Source organism: Trachurus japonicus, chromosome 7 (genome assembly GCF_045865225.1).
Source record: "Trachurus japonicus isolate A0001 chromosome 7, Traja_1.0".
Taxonomy (NCBI): Eukaryota; Metazoa; Chordata; class Actinopteri; order Carangiformes; family Carangidae; genus Trachurus; species Trachurus japonicus.
Genome location: NC_140913.1, coordinates 21,505,113 through 21,522,972, shown reverse-complemented (window position 1 = coordinate 21,522,972; position 17,860 = coordinate 21,505,113). Strand labels below are relative to the sequence as shown.

The following is a 17,860-nucleotide window of genomic DNA, read 5'->3' as shown; positions in this document are numbered from 1 at the left end:
GGTTCATTCAGCCCATTTCCTTTTCTAACTGCACCTTTCCTTTCAGAAATAATCCTGAGTGATTATAATGTATCAACACAGAAATCAATTGGATTAGTCCAAAACCCCTGCCTCTGTAAATCTCACATTTATCCCTCCTTCACCCCCCAATGCAGCATTTAAACAAAGCAACCCCCTTCAGTAATTTTCCTCTGAGGAGATGGTTGCCAGATTGGACCCCGTACATCAGGGCAAACTTTTCCTCCAACTGACAAGAAGGCACTTGACTCTGTTATTGTTTATGAAGAGAAAGCTGGGGTCAAGTTCACAGGCTGGGAGAGAGAAAGAAAAAGAGAGAGAGAGAGGGAGAGAGAGAAAGAGAGAGAGGGAGAAAGTCTGTTCCAGCTCCAGCCCCATGAGAGGGAGCATAACTCAGCCGTGTTTGTGCTTCCCTAATTCCTTTTGATTTAGCAGAAAATTGTGAGCTGAGCTGCAGCGCACAAATATTCACCAGAGCTTAGCGTCTTTGCCTCACCTCGCGGCCTCTCACAAACCTGTGCCCACTCCGCTCTGTGTGTTTGTGCGTGTCTGAAAAAGTGTGCGTGCATGTGTGTGTCTCACTCTGACAGCAGCCTGCCTGCCGAGCTCTAAGCAGAAATACAAATGTCGCTAAAAGGAGCTTAGCTTTAACAGCAGCTTGGGCATAAACACTAGAACTGTTTTCTCAAGCTTTTGATGAAATAGCAGTTTGCAACAGCTATAGCTAATTCTAATAGTTTCAATTCCGACAGGGATTGTGCCGATTTGTTTAGTTGTTTGTTAGTATTACTGGGTCAGCTGAATCACCCAGTATTTTCAATCCAATATCACAAACTCCTTGGAGGAGTTCAAGACTACGTTGATAAAGAGACGAGAGAATGAACTGGTGTCTGTAAACAAGTCACAAAGTGGTTTATGAGTCTTTGGATACTACAAACGCAGCTTTTAATCTGTCAGGACCCGTTCAAGGACAAATCAGAAACCTCAGAGATTTGATGACAAACGTCAACGCACTGCCGAGCCTGAAGACAACCTGCAGACACACCAAGCATGAGAACAAAGGTAAAGATGGTCTCTCTCCAGGGACAATGTACAGTACAGTGTGTATGTAGCCTACGTGTGTGTGTGTGTGTGTGTGTGTGTGTGTGTGTGTGTGTGTGTGTGTGCATGCTTTATTCCAGCGCTGTCTCAGCACTCTCTCTCTTACACATGTGGTTCATATTTAAGCCATAGTGCTGTTCCACTGGACGATTTGGCTCTGTTCTCCCAGTCCCACATTCCCTACTTTTTTCTCTGACTTTCACTTCTGCTAAGCTTTAGGTGGTGCATGACTCCAGACATGACACGTAGTTGTCAATGATAATAACTTTTAAACAATGTCACAGGTTTACTTACTCCACTTTATTTATACCTTAATCTGGGAGAGAACACACAATTCAGTATTAACATGATCTATGTATGTTGGATTTGGAAAAAAATTATGTTTTTTACCCACAGTCCTGGACATGTTGATGTTACACAAGTTCAATATGAATCTAAATTGATTTTGGGTAAAAGAATATCTATGAATATGTGAACTACAACTGCTGCATTTTCCTTACCCATACAGCTGTCACTAGTCTAATCATCCATTTTCTACACATAAATGACTACATTCTGCAGCATTTCACTTTTGAAGAAAAAAAAAAAGTTAATGGGAACATAATAAGAAAAGGAAACGATCATTTGAAAAGCACCTTTAGAAATAAATTGCGATTTAAAATCACCAGTTTTCCTGGTTGTAAAATGAAGGCGCCATCATTAATTACTGTAGGCTAGTTTCTGTCTGTGGTTATAATGTAACGCATATTAGAACCGTCCCGTCATCATCACCCCTCATCTTAGCACCAACGCGCACACGTCTCTCCATCCATCCTTCTTTAATATCTCCTTCCTAGTCAAACTCTGTAACCCCTACATCTGCCCAATGGGCGAGAGGAGCTATCAGCAGCGAGCCCTCCCTCATCTCTCTCTCTCTCCCTCTCCCTTAGCTCTCTCTCTCCCTCTCCCTCAGCTCTGACTCTGTCCACCGCGCACTAATAAAGGAGAGGTCCGATGCGAGCATCCGACCCAGCGCAGACTCCCACAGCAGACAGAACCGCAGCCAGTCTCACATCAACGCATCCCCCGGCTCCAGCTTTCATTCGGACCTTTTTTTCTCTACTGCCTCTAACCTGAGCACACACTAAGGATATGTGTTTGGGGAGATGACTTGAGAAAGTGAAAAAGCCGACACTTGTTGCTTGCCTCACCAGGTAGAACCTCCAGTCGTCGACAGCCAGAAGTGCTCAGTGGAGAGTCTGGTGCGCACATGGCACCGAAAACGCGCTCCTCATACTCCTGACAGCCGCGCGACATGGAGCCCCGCACTGGATAACGAGGCCTATACCTAACCTACTGAATGGGTGCTTAGCCTTTGCCACATCCAACCTTATTTAAGTTGGGCATTTTCTTCTGAAACCTGTTTTTTTTTTTTTTTTTTTTTTGTGGGTGTGGGTGGGAACTTTTTGTGGTTAGGAAAAAACAACAACAACAACAACGCACAGAGCCATGCTGGGTTTAAACAGGATTCCGAGCCTCCGGGCAGCGCGGATTCGGAGCTGTGGTTCGCCGGGAGTGAGACTCTCATCCCGGTCTTCTTCATGCCAACACCCTGGTGCCAGTTCGAGGATTTACTGTGCGTGTCTGTTGCTGCTGCTGCTGGTGACGCCTCGGGTGGACTCTTCATGGTGGTGAGTCTCCATCCATCACACCTATGGCCTGCCTGTCTGCCTGTCAACAACATTTAGCCTATACAAACTGAAGTTGTATATTTTTCTTTTGGAAGTAACGTAATTAATTAATCAAATAATTAACTAATTAATAATATTTTTATTGTTGATATTATTACAAATTGAATTAAAGAGGACAAGAGACAGTGGTTTGGGGCATTCACTCATGTTAATGATTAGAAACGAACGGCTAGTCTGGCTTTGAGTGTTTCTTTTAAAAAACTTTGAGGATCCACACTGCCAACGAATTTAACTTATGAGGAATATTTTATTAACCCCTTTTCCAAACGCAACAGCAAAAGCCATTCCAATTAATTCGGTGCAGCTATTTTCCAATAGCAGACACACAAGGCCATTATGAGGGTTGAGGGTTTGCATCAGTTAATTTATTATGCGGGGCACAGGCCTCCACTGTATAGCCGACGGAGCTGTTCTCATCGATGTTGCAGTGCAATGTTGCCGGCAACATTTTTAAACTTTATTATTCTCCTGCTTGTTTTTTTCCCCAGCAAATACTTTAAACGCATGGGGTTTCATAGGCTATACTTTGTCATGAATGAGTGCACTGCCTTGTAATTTTTATGGAGTAATGACTGCAAAGAAAAACTCTTAATGTGTTTTTCTGTCATCATTTAATTTAATTCCAATTGACTTGCTCCTGTGAGGAAAAAAAGAGAAACGCGACGGGGCATTAACAGTAAGAATCCCCTAAATTATGAGTTTGTGAATCGGATTCAAGCTTAAGGATTTTGTTTCTAAGACGCATTTTCTCCGTGTCAGTTTGTTGGCCTGCCATATTGAGGAATAATAATAGAGCGATAAACGTAATTTATGTCGGCGCTGTTGGCTCAACGCGTGTTCAGCTCAGCTGGAGCCTGCATTAGACAAGGCAGAGCAGTCATTAATTCACCAGGTACCACACACGCACGCGCGCGCGCGAGCGCACACACACACACACACACACACACACTCAAATGACTTCACTAAAATACCCCCAAACCAGCCATCTAGAGCATAGGTGAGGGGTGAAAAAATATCTCATTGCCTGCGTAATAACATTCGTGAAAATGTCCATGTGTGTGAGTGTGTTTATAGGAGAAGTGTCTGTGTGTGGGCGGGTATGGATCGGGGTGATGGAATACCTAATAGTTTGTGTAGATTAAAAACAGTTATGGGGAGTAGTGGGAAGAGTGTGTGTAAAGGCTTTGGCTGGACATTATTGGCTTTGAAGGGAATTTAGTGGTGGAGAGATACACTATTTAACTGTTTATCACATTTCTGTGTGGGTACAGTAAGTGATGATATGGACAGTTAACAGTCCAGACTCGCCAAAATGATTGTGGTATGTTACAGCAACTTGAGACAGGTGGAAAAATGGATGTATAATTTAATAAACGATAAATACATGACCACCTACAACCTTCAACTATTTCTCAAGGGATATAAATTTAACGCTGGTGTTCATCATCTTGCATGGGCATGTACCCGACTTAAGTTCTCCATCATCCATAAAAGCAATGTAACTTGATTTTGATGATCAGCCGCAGCTAATTTGGGAGGAAACCTAAATCTACACAGTGAAATGATTCCTTACCGAAATTGCTACAGAAAACGATCAGATTATTAATATCATTTTTCTTTCTTATATGATCCAGGTGAGCATGAAAAGATGACAGGGCAGAAAGAGGTAAAAGTGATATGTACTGCAGTGGGTTGTGGTTACACTATCAGAAACCAGTGGAAGTCTTCAGTGTCTTTTTCCTATGATCCACAGTGTAGTCGCAGGGCTTTACAGCATGTTATTTTAGACCTATGGAGAGTGATTTACTATCCAATAAAATCCACAAGTGCTCCTGACTTTCAGAGAGAAAGAGAGAGAGAGGGAGAAAATTAAGCGTGAATTGCTGCTCAGCCTCTTCCCTTTGATGAGCACTCTGTTCTTATTCCTCCTCTCTAATCGCACTCTGGAGAGTAGAGAGCCTCCAGTCTCAATCCTATCGCTCGGCCTCATAAAACACAACCACACAGCTACACGCTCCCCTGACCTCCCCTCGCTGACCTGCCAAAGCCACGCAGCCACCGAGCTGCAAGAGGTCTCATGCACACGCACACGTACAGGCACGTCATGATTAGGTTTGGAGTTTATTTTGGGCAAACAGCATTTATCCAGATGGGGCACTGTGAAAAGTATGTTTTATTAGGACACGGGGAAAGATTGGAAGAAGCAGACGGGCAAACTGTGAGTAAGATGAGAGCAATCAGGCAGAAGACGGAAAGGAGTGAAGAGAGTAAATGGGTTCTTAGTTTGACAGAGTTATTGGAGGCCCCAGGCTTCTTTGTCTGATTTGTGACAACATGATTTCAACTGTCCGATTGGGAAGCATTTAAACACACGCAGGTCTTGTGGGGAGAGGTTAAGTGCTTATTTATTTGGAGAGTGGAGTAAATGGTTTCCACTCCCCTCCTACTCGCAAACCTTAAACTGTTAAGTGTAGTGAACTCTGACTCATAAAGGACCGTTACCGCTGCTCTCCTTCATGCCACTCGCCACCTTTGAGTGTCTGACCACATGTCTATACACCTACCATGCGAGGCTACCCATATGTGTTCATCCATTGCATTATACTGTTTATCACTGCAGCACATTGTACTCCAGTTCAGTTCAGATAACGTGTGCATAATTATGTACATTAGCGCTGACTCGGATCAAAACCAGCTCGAACTTCCCTTGTGGTTCTTCTGCATCCTCAGGTACATTGGTGCGCTGGGGGCCCGTGTGATCTGTGACAACATCCCAGGCTTGGTGAACAAGCAGCGGCAACTCTGCCAGCGCCACCCAGACATCATGCAGGCCATCGGTGAGGGCACCAAGGAGTGGATCAGAGAATGCCAACACCAGTTCAGACACCATCGCTGGAACTGCAGCACACTGGATCGCGACCACACCGTGTTTGGCCGCGTCCTGCTACGGAGTAAGTCCATGTGTGTGTCTCTACGCGTACTAGTATGTCCGTCTCATTACTGCCTGGCCAAAGAGCATGGACGAGGAGCTCCCATCTCCTGCTACCTCACTTCTCAATCTCACCCTTCTTCTTCACTTTCACTGCCTTATCTCTCCCTTTCCCACTCTGTCCTCCCTTCGCTCTGTTCTTTCTGCAATCTTTCCTCCGCGTACTCACATATGCTGGTGCTCCGTGTTTATAGTCACTAATGGACTGTTGTAATGCCTTACGCCTCGTCAATAAACACACGGGCTTTGAGACGTGGGCTTGTCGTCATTTTGTTTTTCCACTCCTGCCAGATCTCAGATGCATGTTAACATGCATACATTCCTCATCTTTGTAGCTAGTGCATGTATAGTTCCTCCTCATGGAAGGCTGTTACAACTGCATACGGTCTAAATTGTGAATATTTATTGAGGCAAAAGCTCTTCTGTGAAAATACTGCACAGCTAACCTACACTAGATCATGCCTTGAAGTCAGGTGGTAATTTTGCATGGAAGATTAAATGACAAGTTACTCATCAACATGCCTTTATTTTCAATGATGTGCAGCAGCCGTTGTAGATCATTACTGCTGCCTTTTAAATGCAGAATTGTGCCAAGACACGCACTCTGTGACACTATATCTGCAGGATGATGCCTTTGGATTATGCTGATTCTCCTTTGTTGCACAGATGAATCAGACATGCTGTATTAACATGAGTTCATCGTAGAGTTTCTGGATGCAAGCTGCACAAGATGGTTGTCTCTGAAAATGTAGTATCTGACAGCGTTGACTCTTTTTGGATTGTTATTGTCCCTTTTCCAGCCATCCTAAGCATGTGTGGGGGCTAAGGATGCATGGAAGAAAAAGTAGCAGATATGGAGATACAGGCAGCGTGTGTGTCTGTGGTGGAGAGGAATAAACAGTAATGTAGATGTAAATATTTAGAGAGATATTCTCACTGTCAGACAAACAGCGCAGGTTTGAACGATGACCAGCAATGCCCTCCTCCATCCTCCTCCACATAACGCCCCCTCAGCACCCACTGCCCCCTTCTCCTCACCCCCACAGATGAAATGGGACATTCCAGTGAATACAGAACAAGCAGGTTGGATCACACAAACTCTTCTGGCCCAGGACTGATTCAGATAGGTTTGCATTATGAGCGTACACCTTATTTTCAGATACAAAGTGCCACACCTCACAATGAGTAAGATGTCAAAAGCTTTATGATGTTATTTTAAAGTGACGGTGCTTGAGCATTTCCATTTCATATATTTTTATTCTTCTACTGCAATTTAATACAGTTATCATAATTACTTAACACAGCAACAATGCTCAAGTGTTTAAATACTTCTTACAACTTCAGGTGCTCAAACAAAAACGAATATCTGTATGAGCTGATGAGCAGATATGGGAAACAAATGTCCTACGTGGCCCTTTGTTAACATGCAACTGCGAGCTAAGCTGATATAACCACAAGATTAAGTCTAACACTCTGTTTACACGGGACTGTGTGGTGAAAGCAGCAGCGCAGCAGCACAGCAGCTTCGATCGTCCATCAGTGTCCACGGAGGTTTGAAGCTAGGACGCCTTCAGCCAGAGTGGTGCTACGTTGCCACCCACATTTTGGCAACGTTCAGAGACACAGGCACTTTAGGTCACAGCTTCACATAAGAAGCACAGGTCTGCACAGACAGCTGTACTGATTAAAATAAAAGCATATCTGTTTCATCAGATGTGAGACAGATGACTGAAAAGCGCAGCTGAAATGCATTCTTTGTGGACAGAGTTTAAAGGCACCGCGGTAACATCCTAAAGACTGCAAGTTAATTACGGCCATAAATATGACAGTGAGAATAAACAGCATACTGCCTAATTTGACGAATTTGTTCTTTTCCTGCTGCTACAGAAAAAGACTTGCGGGTCATTTGAAAAGTGGTTTACCCTCTTGGCAGCTGAATAAAAACTTGACAGTGAACTGCCCATTAGAGAATGAGATACTGTGCATGCAGGGTTGACGATTTCATTCTGATGATGGGTCCGAAAAAGAAAGAGTTCATCATGTGGGGATCATGAATGTGCTTTCTGCATTTAATGGCAAATTATTGCAAGACTGGATGAAGTTATTTTAGTTTCAGATCTTTGGCTTTCAGACAGCAGATGTTAATTTGGCTGGAAAAAAAGGTTGCATGATAACTCAAACTGGCATCCTCTGGGAACCATGAATCTCCACAATTATTGTGGAAATCAAGCGATTACTTTTTGAAGTAACTTGTCATTGATCAAAGCATTGTTTCCAGATGGTTGGTCAAAAGGGAGCCAGAGTGACCATAGCTATTCAAATATCTGGCTCTGGGTGCAGGTTTTGGACTGACAGACTAATTGACTGATTTGGGCCATATGAGCATAATGTTAACAATAAAGTAGGTTTTTTTTATACTTTACTGTGAATACAGAGGGAACCAAATGAAAATCACGTATGTCTGTTAGACTCATCACATGACTTTCTGGAGAAATCATTCCCACAAAAAGCAACTGTGAAAAAGGCAACTGTGACCAAATACTATGTCTAATTCTCTATGTGTCTTTGGCCACACAATAGTTGAGTCATATTCTAAGGAACTACAGAGACCAAGAAAGAACAGATGAGCACCGCAATGGTAGATAATGCTGTCATGACATCACCCTGTAGCTGATTAATGGGGTATCACTGTGTCTGTCTTTAAACAATTTATGTGAGCAGAGGAGAGCCCCGCAGCGAGAATTATTTCCATGATAATATTTAAACAGAGCTGTCCTATACTTCACATCAGGCCTGATATGTGCCTGTCAGCTGCACCTTCACATCCTGATAGCGCACCTGATGGGAATATACTATACGTGCAGGTTAATACTGTATGTGACCTTCACTGGTCCAATAGTTTAGGTCTAGGACAACACAATATATTGAATATATTTAACCTTTCTCTTCCTTTTGTCTCTTGTTCTTTCTGTGTGTGTCTCTCTCAGGCAGTCGTGAAGCGGCATTCGTCTACGCTATCTCCTCAGCAGGAGTGGTATATGCGCTAACTCGCGCCTGCAGCCAGGGGGAACTGAAGACATGTAACTGCGACCCGCATAAGCGTGGGCGGGCTAGCGATGAGAGAGGCGAGTTTGACTGGGGTGGCTGTAGCGATAATATCAACTATGGGATCAAGTTTGCCAAAGCCTTCATAGATGCCAAAGAGAGGACCGTCCGAGATGCACGGGCGCTCATGAACCTACACAACAACCGCTGTGGCAGAACAGTAAGTGTGTGATTACATCAGCACTAATTTAAATAAATATGTATTAAACCAGACATTGAGAGGTTTACCTAACTTTGCAGACTTTTGCTTACCCAATCTTTAATATATCTGCACCTTGGACACACTTTATATCTGACCAGTGTGTGAAAAGATTAAAACATAACTTAAAAAAATTAGAGATTCACAGACATTCCTATAACAACTGTGAACTCGTCTCTATGTGAAGGATTCAAGCTCATCTTGGAGCAGTGTTATATTCATATTCCTGAATGCCTTGCGTGGATGCCTTTTTCCCACACTTTCTACAGCATCATCAGTGTTCTATATTAGCTAAGGTTGTTTAACATCAACGACTGGCTTCCAACACAACACAATTAAAATTAAAGTTTCATCCAGTGAAGTCCATCTTGCCAATTAGGAATGTGACTGACAATGAGGTAAAACTAGGGTCAACATCAGCTAGTACCAATTACGCCATCGCTGGTAGTAAACCCTTCCATGCATTCACCCAAACATCAAATGTCAGCAACAGGTTAGGTCACTCCATCTTCTTCCACTGGTAATGCTGAAATCTACCTACGACATGCAAACTCTCATGTGAGCTACAGTACAGGATTCTGACCGTAGTTCGCTAAACAGCCACCATGTCATTAATATAAAGGGTTCTCTGAATGTTACCTTTAGTACGTTCAACATGTAATGCTGCTAACTATACCTGCCAGTATAGTAGTAATGATCCTACTGGTCCCACCTGGTAATAATAATAAGCATTTTTATGACGTGATTCCACCAAATCCCCATATGCAAATCAGGTAGGTGGAACGTGACAATTAATGGAAAAGTTAGGTGACCTATCAACTTGTTGGAGGGATTTTTTTGTCCTAGCAACAGAGCCAAACTCTACTGGCTGCATTCACACCCTGCTGGGTTCCAGTCTCAATGCGAGCTAGAGCAGATCCAGATGAAGACTGACCAATCTGACAGCACTGCCAATTGCAATGCATTCTGAATTTTAGGGTTGTCACTTTTATTTGAAAAACAAAGTTTGAACATGCAATAATCTCTTTAGCCTCAGAAAGATCGGTGTATGAACTACAGCAGGGAGAGTTCCCAAAGTGCACTGTGCTTTTGTTTAGTCACTGTTTTGAAATACTGACTCTTCACTCAAGTGAGGCATCAGAGACACTATGACAAAACAGAAACTTAGTCACGTACTGAGACTGAAAATTGGGTAAGACAAAGTTGAAAGTTGAAATTATGAATATTTATGTTGATGATTTTGTCTGTCTTTATCTAATATGAATTTGGAGCAAATTATGTGGTGTCATTCTAACTTCATTGTCTCCATGGACTAAGTTCAGTGATAGATTAAAACAGTTAAAAGAGACCTGGAGATTTTCAGGATAACATTATGAATGTAGGTTTGTAAGGCTTTGAGCACCATGAATAAAAATCCATCCGCCTGAAAAAGTAGAAATGTAACAGACAAGCATCTCAACACCTGAGGAAAAAAAATTCAAAAACATGCTGCATTTTTAGATGAGGTAAAAGAAAATTTCACAGTGGCTATAGCAACATAGACCTTATCTCCACTTCTCTCTATGTATTTAGGCAGTGAAGAAATTTATGAAGCTGGAGTGCAAATGTCACGGAGTGAGCGGCTCTTGCACGTTGCGGACATGCTGGATGGCCATGGCAGACTTCAGGAAGACTGGTGACTACCTGAGGAGGAAATACAACGGGGCCATCGAGGTGACGATGAATCAGGACGGGACAGGCTTTGCTGTAGCCAACAAAGCTTTCAGAAAGGCCACCAAGAACGACCTGGTCTACTTTGAGAACTCTCCTGATTATTGCCTGCAAGACAAAGCAGCAGGTAAGATAGTGGAGTGGGAGAAAGGTAGAAACAAGAGGGTAGGGTGGTCTGACAGCTGGGGAGAGGCAGTTTCTCATGGATGTTGATGGATTGCCCCGACTGTGTTATGTGTATGTTGTGTGTATGTTCATGCATGAATAGTGTGTTTGTGTGTGTGCGTGTGTGAATGTCAGTGTGTGTAATGGTAGTCGGATAACACAGCAGGCCTCCAGTGTGATGTCTGTGGAAGCTAATATCCTTGTGCCCTGAGGACATGGTCGCTCTGTGACCACCTGACCTCTGTCAGTTTCTGTCAACACACACACACACACACACACACACACACACACACACACACACACACACACACACACACACACACACACACACACACACAGAGGCATATATACACAACCACATGGTCAGAGGATGTATTGATCAACCTTTGATGCACCTATTCACTAATGACTGTTGCTGATTGGCCGACTGCTGGATGAAAAGACTGTCACGCAAACTTTTGGGATATCTGACATCAACGCCTCCATCATTCAGTGACTCTGTCCACTCCTCCCTCTTCCTCACTGCCTTTGTCTACCTCTCCCTTCATCCCTTCATCCATCCTCCCCCTCTTTCTCACCTTCCCAGAGGAATCCACAGCCTAGGGACACAAGCAGCTAATTTAAAAAAAAAAAAAAAAAAATCACTTCTTTCTGTCTGTCACAGCCTCTCTCTCTCACTCACTCTCTGTCCGTCTGAACTAAGCGTAGCTGGAGGGCAGAGTGGGCCTCAGAGTGTGAGAGCCTGTCTGTCTGTCACGCTCCACTGTCCATTTAACCCACACACACATACACACACACACACGCACACACACACACAAACAGAGTGGCTTCAAAGGGAGCAGTGGCTTGGGAAAGGCAGTGTAACTATAGGCCACTCTACCAACACTGCATAGTTGTGTGTGTGGGTCTGTTGTTCTATGGGCAGCTTGTTGTGATAGGTAGCCGTTCAAACAGGGAGCTTCTCACACCAAACACCAGCACTAATCTCTGTGGGGATGACATTCACATAAGACACAGTCAGACAATATGCAATTGCATTAGATAATAGCCAGACTGCTAAACACCATGATACATTTAACTACAGACACATTTGTATGACAATAACCGATACAGAGTCGATACAGAATGTGTTTGTATTTGGTTTCATTTATTGACTAAGTGCTCTACATAAGTAACAAAAAAGTTGAAGAAAGGCAAAAGTAGATTATGTTGATTAAAACACTAAAACAGCATGAAAGCATGAATTTTTTAGGGATACATTTTGAAAGGATAAATGACAAGGGCGTTAATTACGTAAACATATTGTCATGCAACCAAATTAATTGTTGTTCAACTTTGTTAAAATGATGAAGGGTTCAAATTCTTAGAGCAAGTGCAGCAGTAGATGCTCATTTATCTTAGAATGTGACAGGTGCCCAGGATTTTTTCACTTATATAGAAAACCCAATGAAATTAAATGTCAACTAGAGATTGCATTGAAATAGGGAGGCTAGTGGAACAATACATGTCATGTCAAGACTTAGGGATGATTAACCTGGCAATTATTTTCTCAGTTTACCACTTGGTCTGTTTTAGAAAAATGTAAAAATGTCGATAAAAAATTCATAAAACCCATTCTCAGTTGCCTATAATAAAGAAATTCACACAACTGAAAAGCTAAAACTAGGTATTGCCTTTTGGTTTAGAAACCACTTGAAGAATTATTCAAAAAGAGCAGATACATTTTTTTTGTCAGTTAAGTAATCGTTGAGTTTGGCTCTCCAAAGCAATGATCAACCACTTGCTCTTCTTTCAGTCAAAGTAAAGCATCAATGTCCAGTTAAAAGAAACAAAGTTAACTTTCAGCTTCATTGGTTAACTTTTTTTCTGCTCTTTTCAGGTTCCCTGGGCACGGCTGGGCGGGTCTGCAATAAGACATCACGTGGTACAGATGGCTGCGAGGTCATGTGCTGTGGGCGGGGCTACGATACCACGCGAGTCAAGCAAATCACCAAGTGCGAGTGCAAATTCAAATGGTGCTGTGCTGTGGAGTGTAAGGACTGTGAGGAGGCCGTGGACATACACACATGCAAGGCCCCAAAACGAGCCGAATGGCTGGACCAGACCTGAGGACACGCCCCCTTCGCCCATGTAATGCAACCCCACCCCTTTCCCCTTTGCAGGACATCCTGTGGAACGTGGCATTCTGGGAAAGTTTGTCTGAAAGTGCTCTGCGTCTTCCGCCCTCCCCTGCCCCCACCTTGGTTCATCATTGCATGGCTTTTCTACCTGTCTCTGTGAAAGCACTAGAATTCAGTCCCCATCAATATGAATGAATACTCATTACCCCTTTTTGTGAATGGCCCTGTGACTGAACTGCTGGGATCAGATGATGAACAGTGAAACCAGTAAACACTTTGGGGTTCAGGTGGATTGGGCTTTTCATCAAAGATTCAGTCCAGGTGGCCTATTTTCTAGTGTGTGGTTCTGAGTTACAAATGGTTTGCTGCTTTCATGATGCTTTAAAGACACATTTTTACATTAACTGAGCCTTCAAACATATCCAGTATTATTACATCAACATCATATACTCACATAATTTTCTCTTTTTTTCTGGGTAAATACACTTTTATCTACCAAAAAGAATACTTGGTTGGACTTTGGGAAGTAGCTTGACAAGTGCACTTTGAGAAGTGGACATCTAAGCGTAAGTTTGGCTTTGTGTGGTCAAACTGAAGTCCAGGCAGAGGACTACGAGAGGACATGGAGATGGACACCAGATAAAAAAAAATGGACGGATGCATCATTAGAACTCTAATGCAACTGTTAAGGAAAAAAAGAAGAAAAAAAAGAAAGCTGTGTAAAGGTGATTTATTTAAAATTGTTAAATGTTGTTTCATTTCTCATCTGCGGATGAGACTGCACTACATTGGCTGACATGAGGAGAGAGAAGTGCACTCCCATTATTATGATTATACAGCATACTTATGTTTTCTGTGTGTTAGACAACAAACTGCCGCCAAGAAGAAGAAGAAGGATGATGATGAAGAAGAAGAAGGAGAAAGCCTGGATGGTCATTCAGTCACATAACCACAACATCAGACAGATTTCACTTCTCTGCTCTCCAGCTTGCTTGTATAACATTGTGTATATTGCCTTATCTAAACAGATGTTCATATGAAATATATGGTGAATTAGTATGACACTGGAATCTTTGTTTTTTGTTCGGACAGACAAACGTAGAGAGGTTGAAGGCAAGAAAGAGAATAGATATCGCCAACAGAGCAGAACTAATTAGCGTGACTGGACAGGATAGTGAGTCGTTTCTGTTGCTCTGCTGTCATAACCTGCCGTGTTATTCCCACACAGATAAACACACACTATCACATCTCCTCAACAGCATGAGTTGAGAGACACTGGGGCAGTAATAATACAATCTATGTCTGCAACAAAGGCTGATTCTGTGTGGATCAGGGTGGGGTGTGTTATATCAGTCAAGGGGAGGGAAGTGTTTGATTAAAGGCCCAACCTAAACCCCATCCCCTGCTGGCCTCATCCCACCCCTCGCTATGTGGAATTCCAGGTGGGTCCCAGGCTAATGACTAGATGGCCATAATTACCCAGGGCTGTTGATAGCCGGTGATTGGACATGGTCGTGCCACAGAGGACCTAGTGTGGGCTCCTGCTGGGACCACATTTAATCAAAGGCTTCTTGGCCGGCTTATCAAAGGGAATACTTTCCAGCAATCTTCTCTGCCTCAGCCCGCTCTGCTTCCCAGACTCTCAGGTCAGTTCAGCCTCTGGTATATTAAAACTTCTGATAACATAAATTCAAAAGAGCACACAAGTGTAAGGTTAACACAAAGGTAGTGGGTTACCACAATGTAGAAAGAAGACAACACCTCAGATCTGCTGAGATGGAAAAGGAAAAATCTGGTCTTTGCTGGTCCATTCTTGTGATAAATGCTGTATAATCAAGACTTTACATGAAACAATATTACGCTGCTCATGATTCACTTTTCAGTTTAGCAGTCGTATCTGCCCCAAAAAGATACCTCAGCATCCCTGGAGAGGTCTTTTAATAGCCACGGGAGGCCCATATTGTAAGATAAGATAAGCTTTATTGACCCTCAGGGTAATATTATCAAGTCATTCCAGTCATCGAGACTATTCTAGTGCCAGCGTCCTGTGGCAGAGTCTATCTGTGTGCTGGATGCCAAGCTGATAGCATTCCTGCTGCAAAGTATCACAGGCAAATTGTTAGTCTTCACAACTTAACAGACAAAGAAGAGGAGAGGAAGATAGCACTAACTGAGGACACAGAAATGAGCTATCATGATCTGGATGCTATTTTTTTATATATCTGGCCGGCAGCTCTATCAGTGATCATAACATACTCATCAAATACATTTCCGAGATGTGTAAATGTGGTAAAATCACTAAAAGAAGTCAGACAGGGCAAGAAACCAAACCAAACCATACAGGTTTTAAACTAAAGTAAAGGTTAACCAAACAAATATAAAAGAGAGAATAAAGACTAGACTCTGCAAACATCCGTCACATTTTACAGATCAACTCTGTGGCCTGTGACCTGTTTTATTAGCAGTATTTGCAGCAGTAGTTTTCCTGCTTTTTGCCAAAATGACCAGAACTTTACTAAAACACTATATGAGTGTCAGTGATCTGACTGTGACCAAATCATAGACACAAGCAATTCAGATTCAACCTTTGCTTCAGGTAAAGGCTGCACAGTAACACAGACATTGCTGCAGTATCTTTAGACTACAAGCCATGCACAGGACAAATGGACACATGCCCGCAATCAATTTTTCATCATCAGTTATTCTCAACGGTGTCACCCTTTTTTTATACTTGTTTCATACTGTCCCACCCTCTTTCTCCCTGTCTCTCGGTACTGACAGTTATGTAGATTTATCAACCTTATGTCCAGGCTGTAATGCATGTCAGTCTGGTTGCCAAATGACAACAACCCTGAGAATAGAGGATGAACTTCACTCCACTTTCAAACACACACATGCACAAGTGTGCACAGCCACACACTTAACGATGTGGAGGTAGAGAGACATGGCAGGGCCTACTGTACCACCTTGACACAGTGCAAGAGCTGACTTGAACATCTAGCTTCAAAGTCCAGCTTCTACTGAGAAGCTGAAAAAGAAAAGTGTGTGTCAATGAGAAGGAAGGCAACGAGTTACACAACGGATACGACGGATACACGGAGGGGAGAGAGAAATGTATAGGGTTACTTCGAGACCTGGCAGGCATGTTTATCAGCAGATCTTAATCTGAGCAGAAAGAACTGCGTTCCCCACAATTCATCATCATTACTCGCCCAACCTGCCACCTCTCCCTGCCTGCCCAAGTTCCCTCCACCTCCCTCCTGCGTGATGCTTCTGATAGGGCTTTTGACACCCCACTAACAGTTCCCCCCGTAACATTCACCTTGGGGTGGTCTGGGTGTCAGCCATGCGATCTGTTTCGCACACATATTCACATGTACATACCTGCAGGCTGGGATAGGACCCCCCCCCAGAACCCCCCTGAGCCCACCTATCACCTGTCTGGTAAGCTGCTCAGTATGTAAGCAAGCCTTTCTAGTCTGTCACTCAGTGACTAGAGTGCATACAAACATACAAGTGTGTGTGTGTGTGTGTGTGTGTGTGTGTGTGTGTGTGTGTTGGGATGAGTTCAGTCCTCAGGGTTAGGGAAACCTAGGTCATTTTTTTCCTCAGCGGTTGGAAGGGGAGTCTGGAGAGGTCAAGGGTCATAAAGTTTAGGTGTATCAACAGCACTATGAACAACCAGCGCTGATCTGTCTCCTATTGACACCTTCTAACCATGAGTAACTTGCTCATGGAGCTCAGCTCTTCTCTGGCTCGCCTGCCTGAGGTGAACTCAGAAGAACACCTGCTCTGCCAGATTAAAACCTGGCCTACAGTGTAGCTGCCGACAGTGTCAACCCATCCATTCATCTTTCATCCTTTTGCCCTGCCTCTGTCTGGCGGGGTGGGTGTCAGCCATTAGGTATTGGGAGATGCAGCCTTGTTGGGAGCAGGTTCGGATTGGGAGGCTGCGGGGGAGCAGAGGGTAGGGTAGATTTATTAGGGAGCTCAGACTAATATTTACATGACCTGTCAGGACCTGAGGGGTGTACAGACAGAAGGGGAGAGAAAGTGCGGGTATGAATTGCAGCGTGTGCAATGAGGGGGAAAAAAGAGGATTACAACACAAAACACTTATCTCCTGAGCAAAAAAAGGTCCCTCCATCACTGCCAACCCCTTTGCCCCCGGTCTCTCCACTTTCACTTTCCGCCTCCTTTTGCTCCGTCATTTCCTAGAAGCATTTTGATAACCAACAACTGGAATATCACAAGAACATTTGTTCTCTTTTCTCAGAACATTGGCCTTTCCACATCCACTCTTTGATCTGGCATGTTGCTGACAAAAAGAATAAAACTGGAACAATTCCACTCCATTGGTGGAACAGTATTTCAGCACCCACTCACCGTTGCATGTAAAACATTTCCGATGTGTCTATAATTGCTCCAACTACTGACACATACAACCGCATGCAGGTTGACCTCAATGAATTTTCCGTGGGCAGAAAGCCTGTGACCTGACACAGCTCCAATTTGTCATCCATAATTTATCCTTGATATAACTCACTCGCTTCTGAGTGCAGGAGTGAAGCTCAGAGTCGGCTGGCAGAGCGCTCAGCAGGTTCGGCTCACCAACGGACACAATGAGGGTTAAAGGACAAAGCGAGCCGGTGCTGAGCCTGAGCTGGACATTTACAGACGGTGGATTCTTCACCGTACAAGGTGTGGGCTGCAATGTGACGAG

General features: G+C 43.5%; 1 protein-coding gene across 2 annotated transcripts; it reads left to right on the top strand.

Annotated features, from left to right (window-relative positions):
- Positions 1 to 980: 980 nt before the first annotated feature.
- On the top strand, positions 981 to 13,851 carry LOC146984704 (protein Wnt-2b-A). 2 transcript variants are annotated; one of them, XM_085782073.1, is made up of 6 exons: positions 981 to 1,080; positions 2,072 to 2,789; positions 5,580 to 5,800; positions 8,826 to 9,103; positions 10,715 to 10,979; positions 12,897 to 13,851. In XM_085782073.1, exons 2-6 carry the CDS (start codon positions 2,608 to 2,610, stop codon positions 13,124 to 13,126), a joined length of 1,176 nt encoding a protein of 391 aa, XP_085638199.1. In that variant the 5' UTR covers positions 981 to 1,080; positions 2,072 to 2,607; the 3' UTR covers positions 13,127 to 13,851. The 2 variants fall into 2 exon arrangements, with proteins under 2 accessions (XP_085638199.1, XP_085638200.1); XM_085782074.1 differs by lacking the exon at positions 981 to 1,080 and having other exon boundaries at positions 2,529 to 2,789; positions 5,580 to 5,804; positions 8,830 to 9,103.
- Positions 13,852 to 17,860: the final 4,009 nt, after the last annotated feature.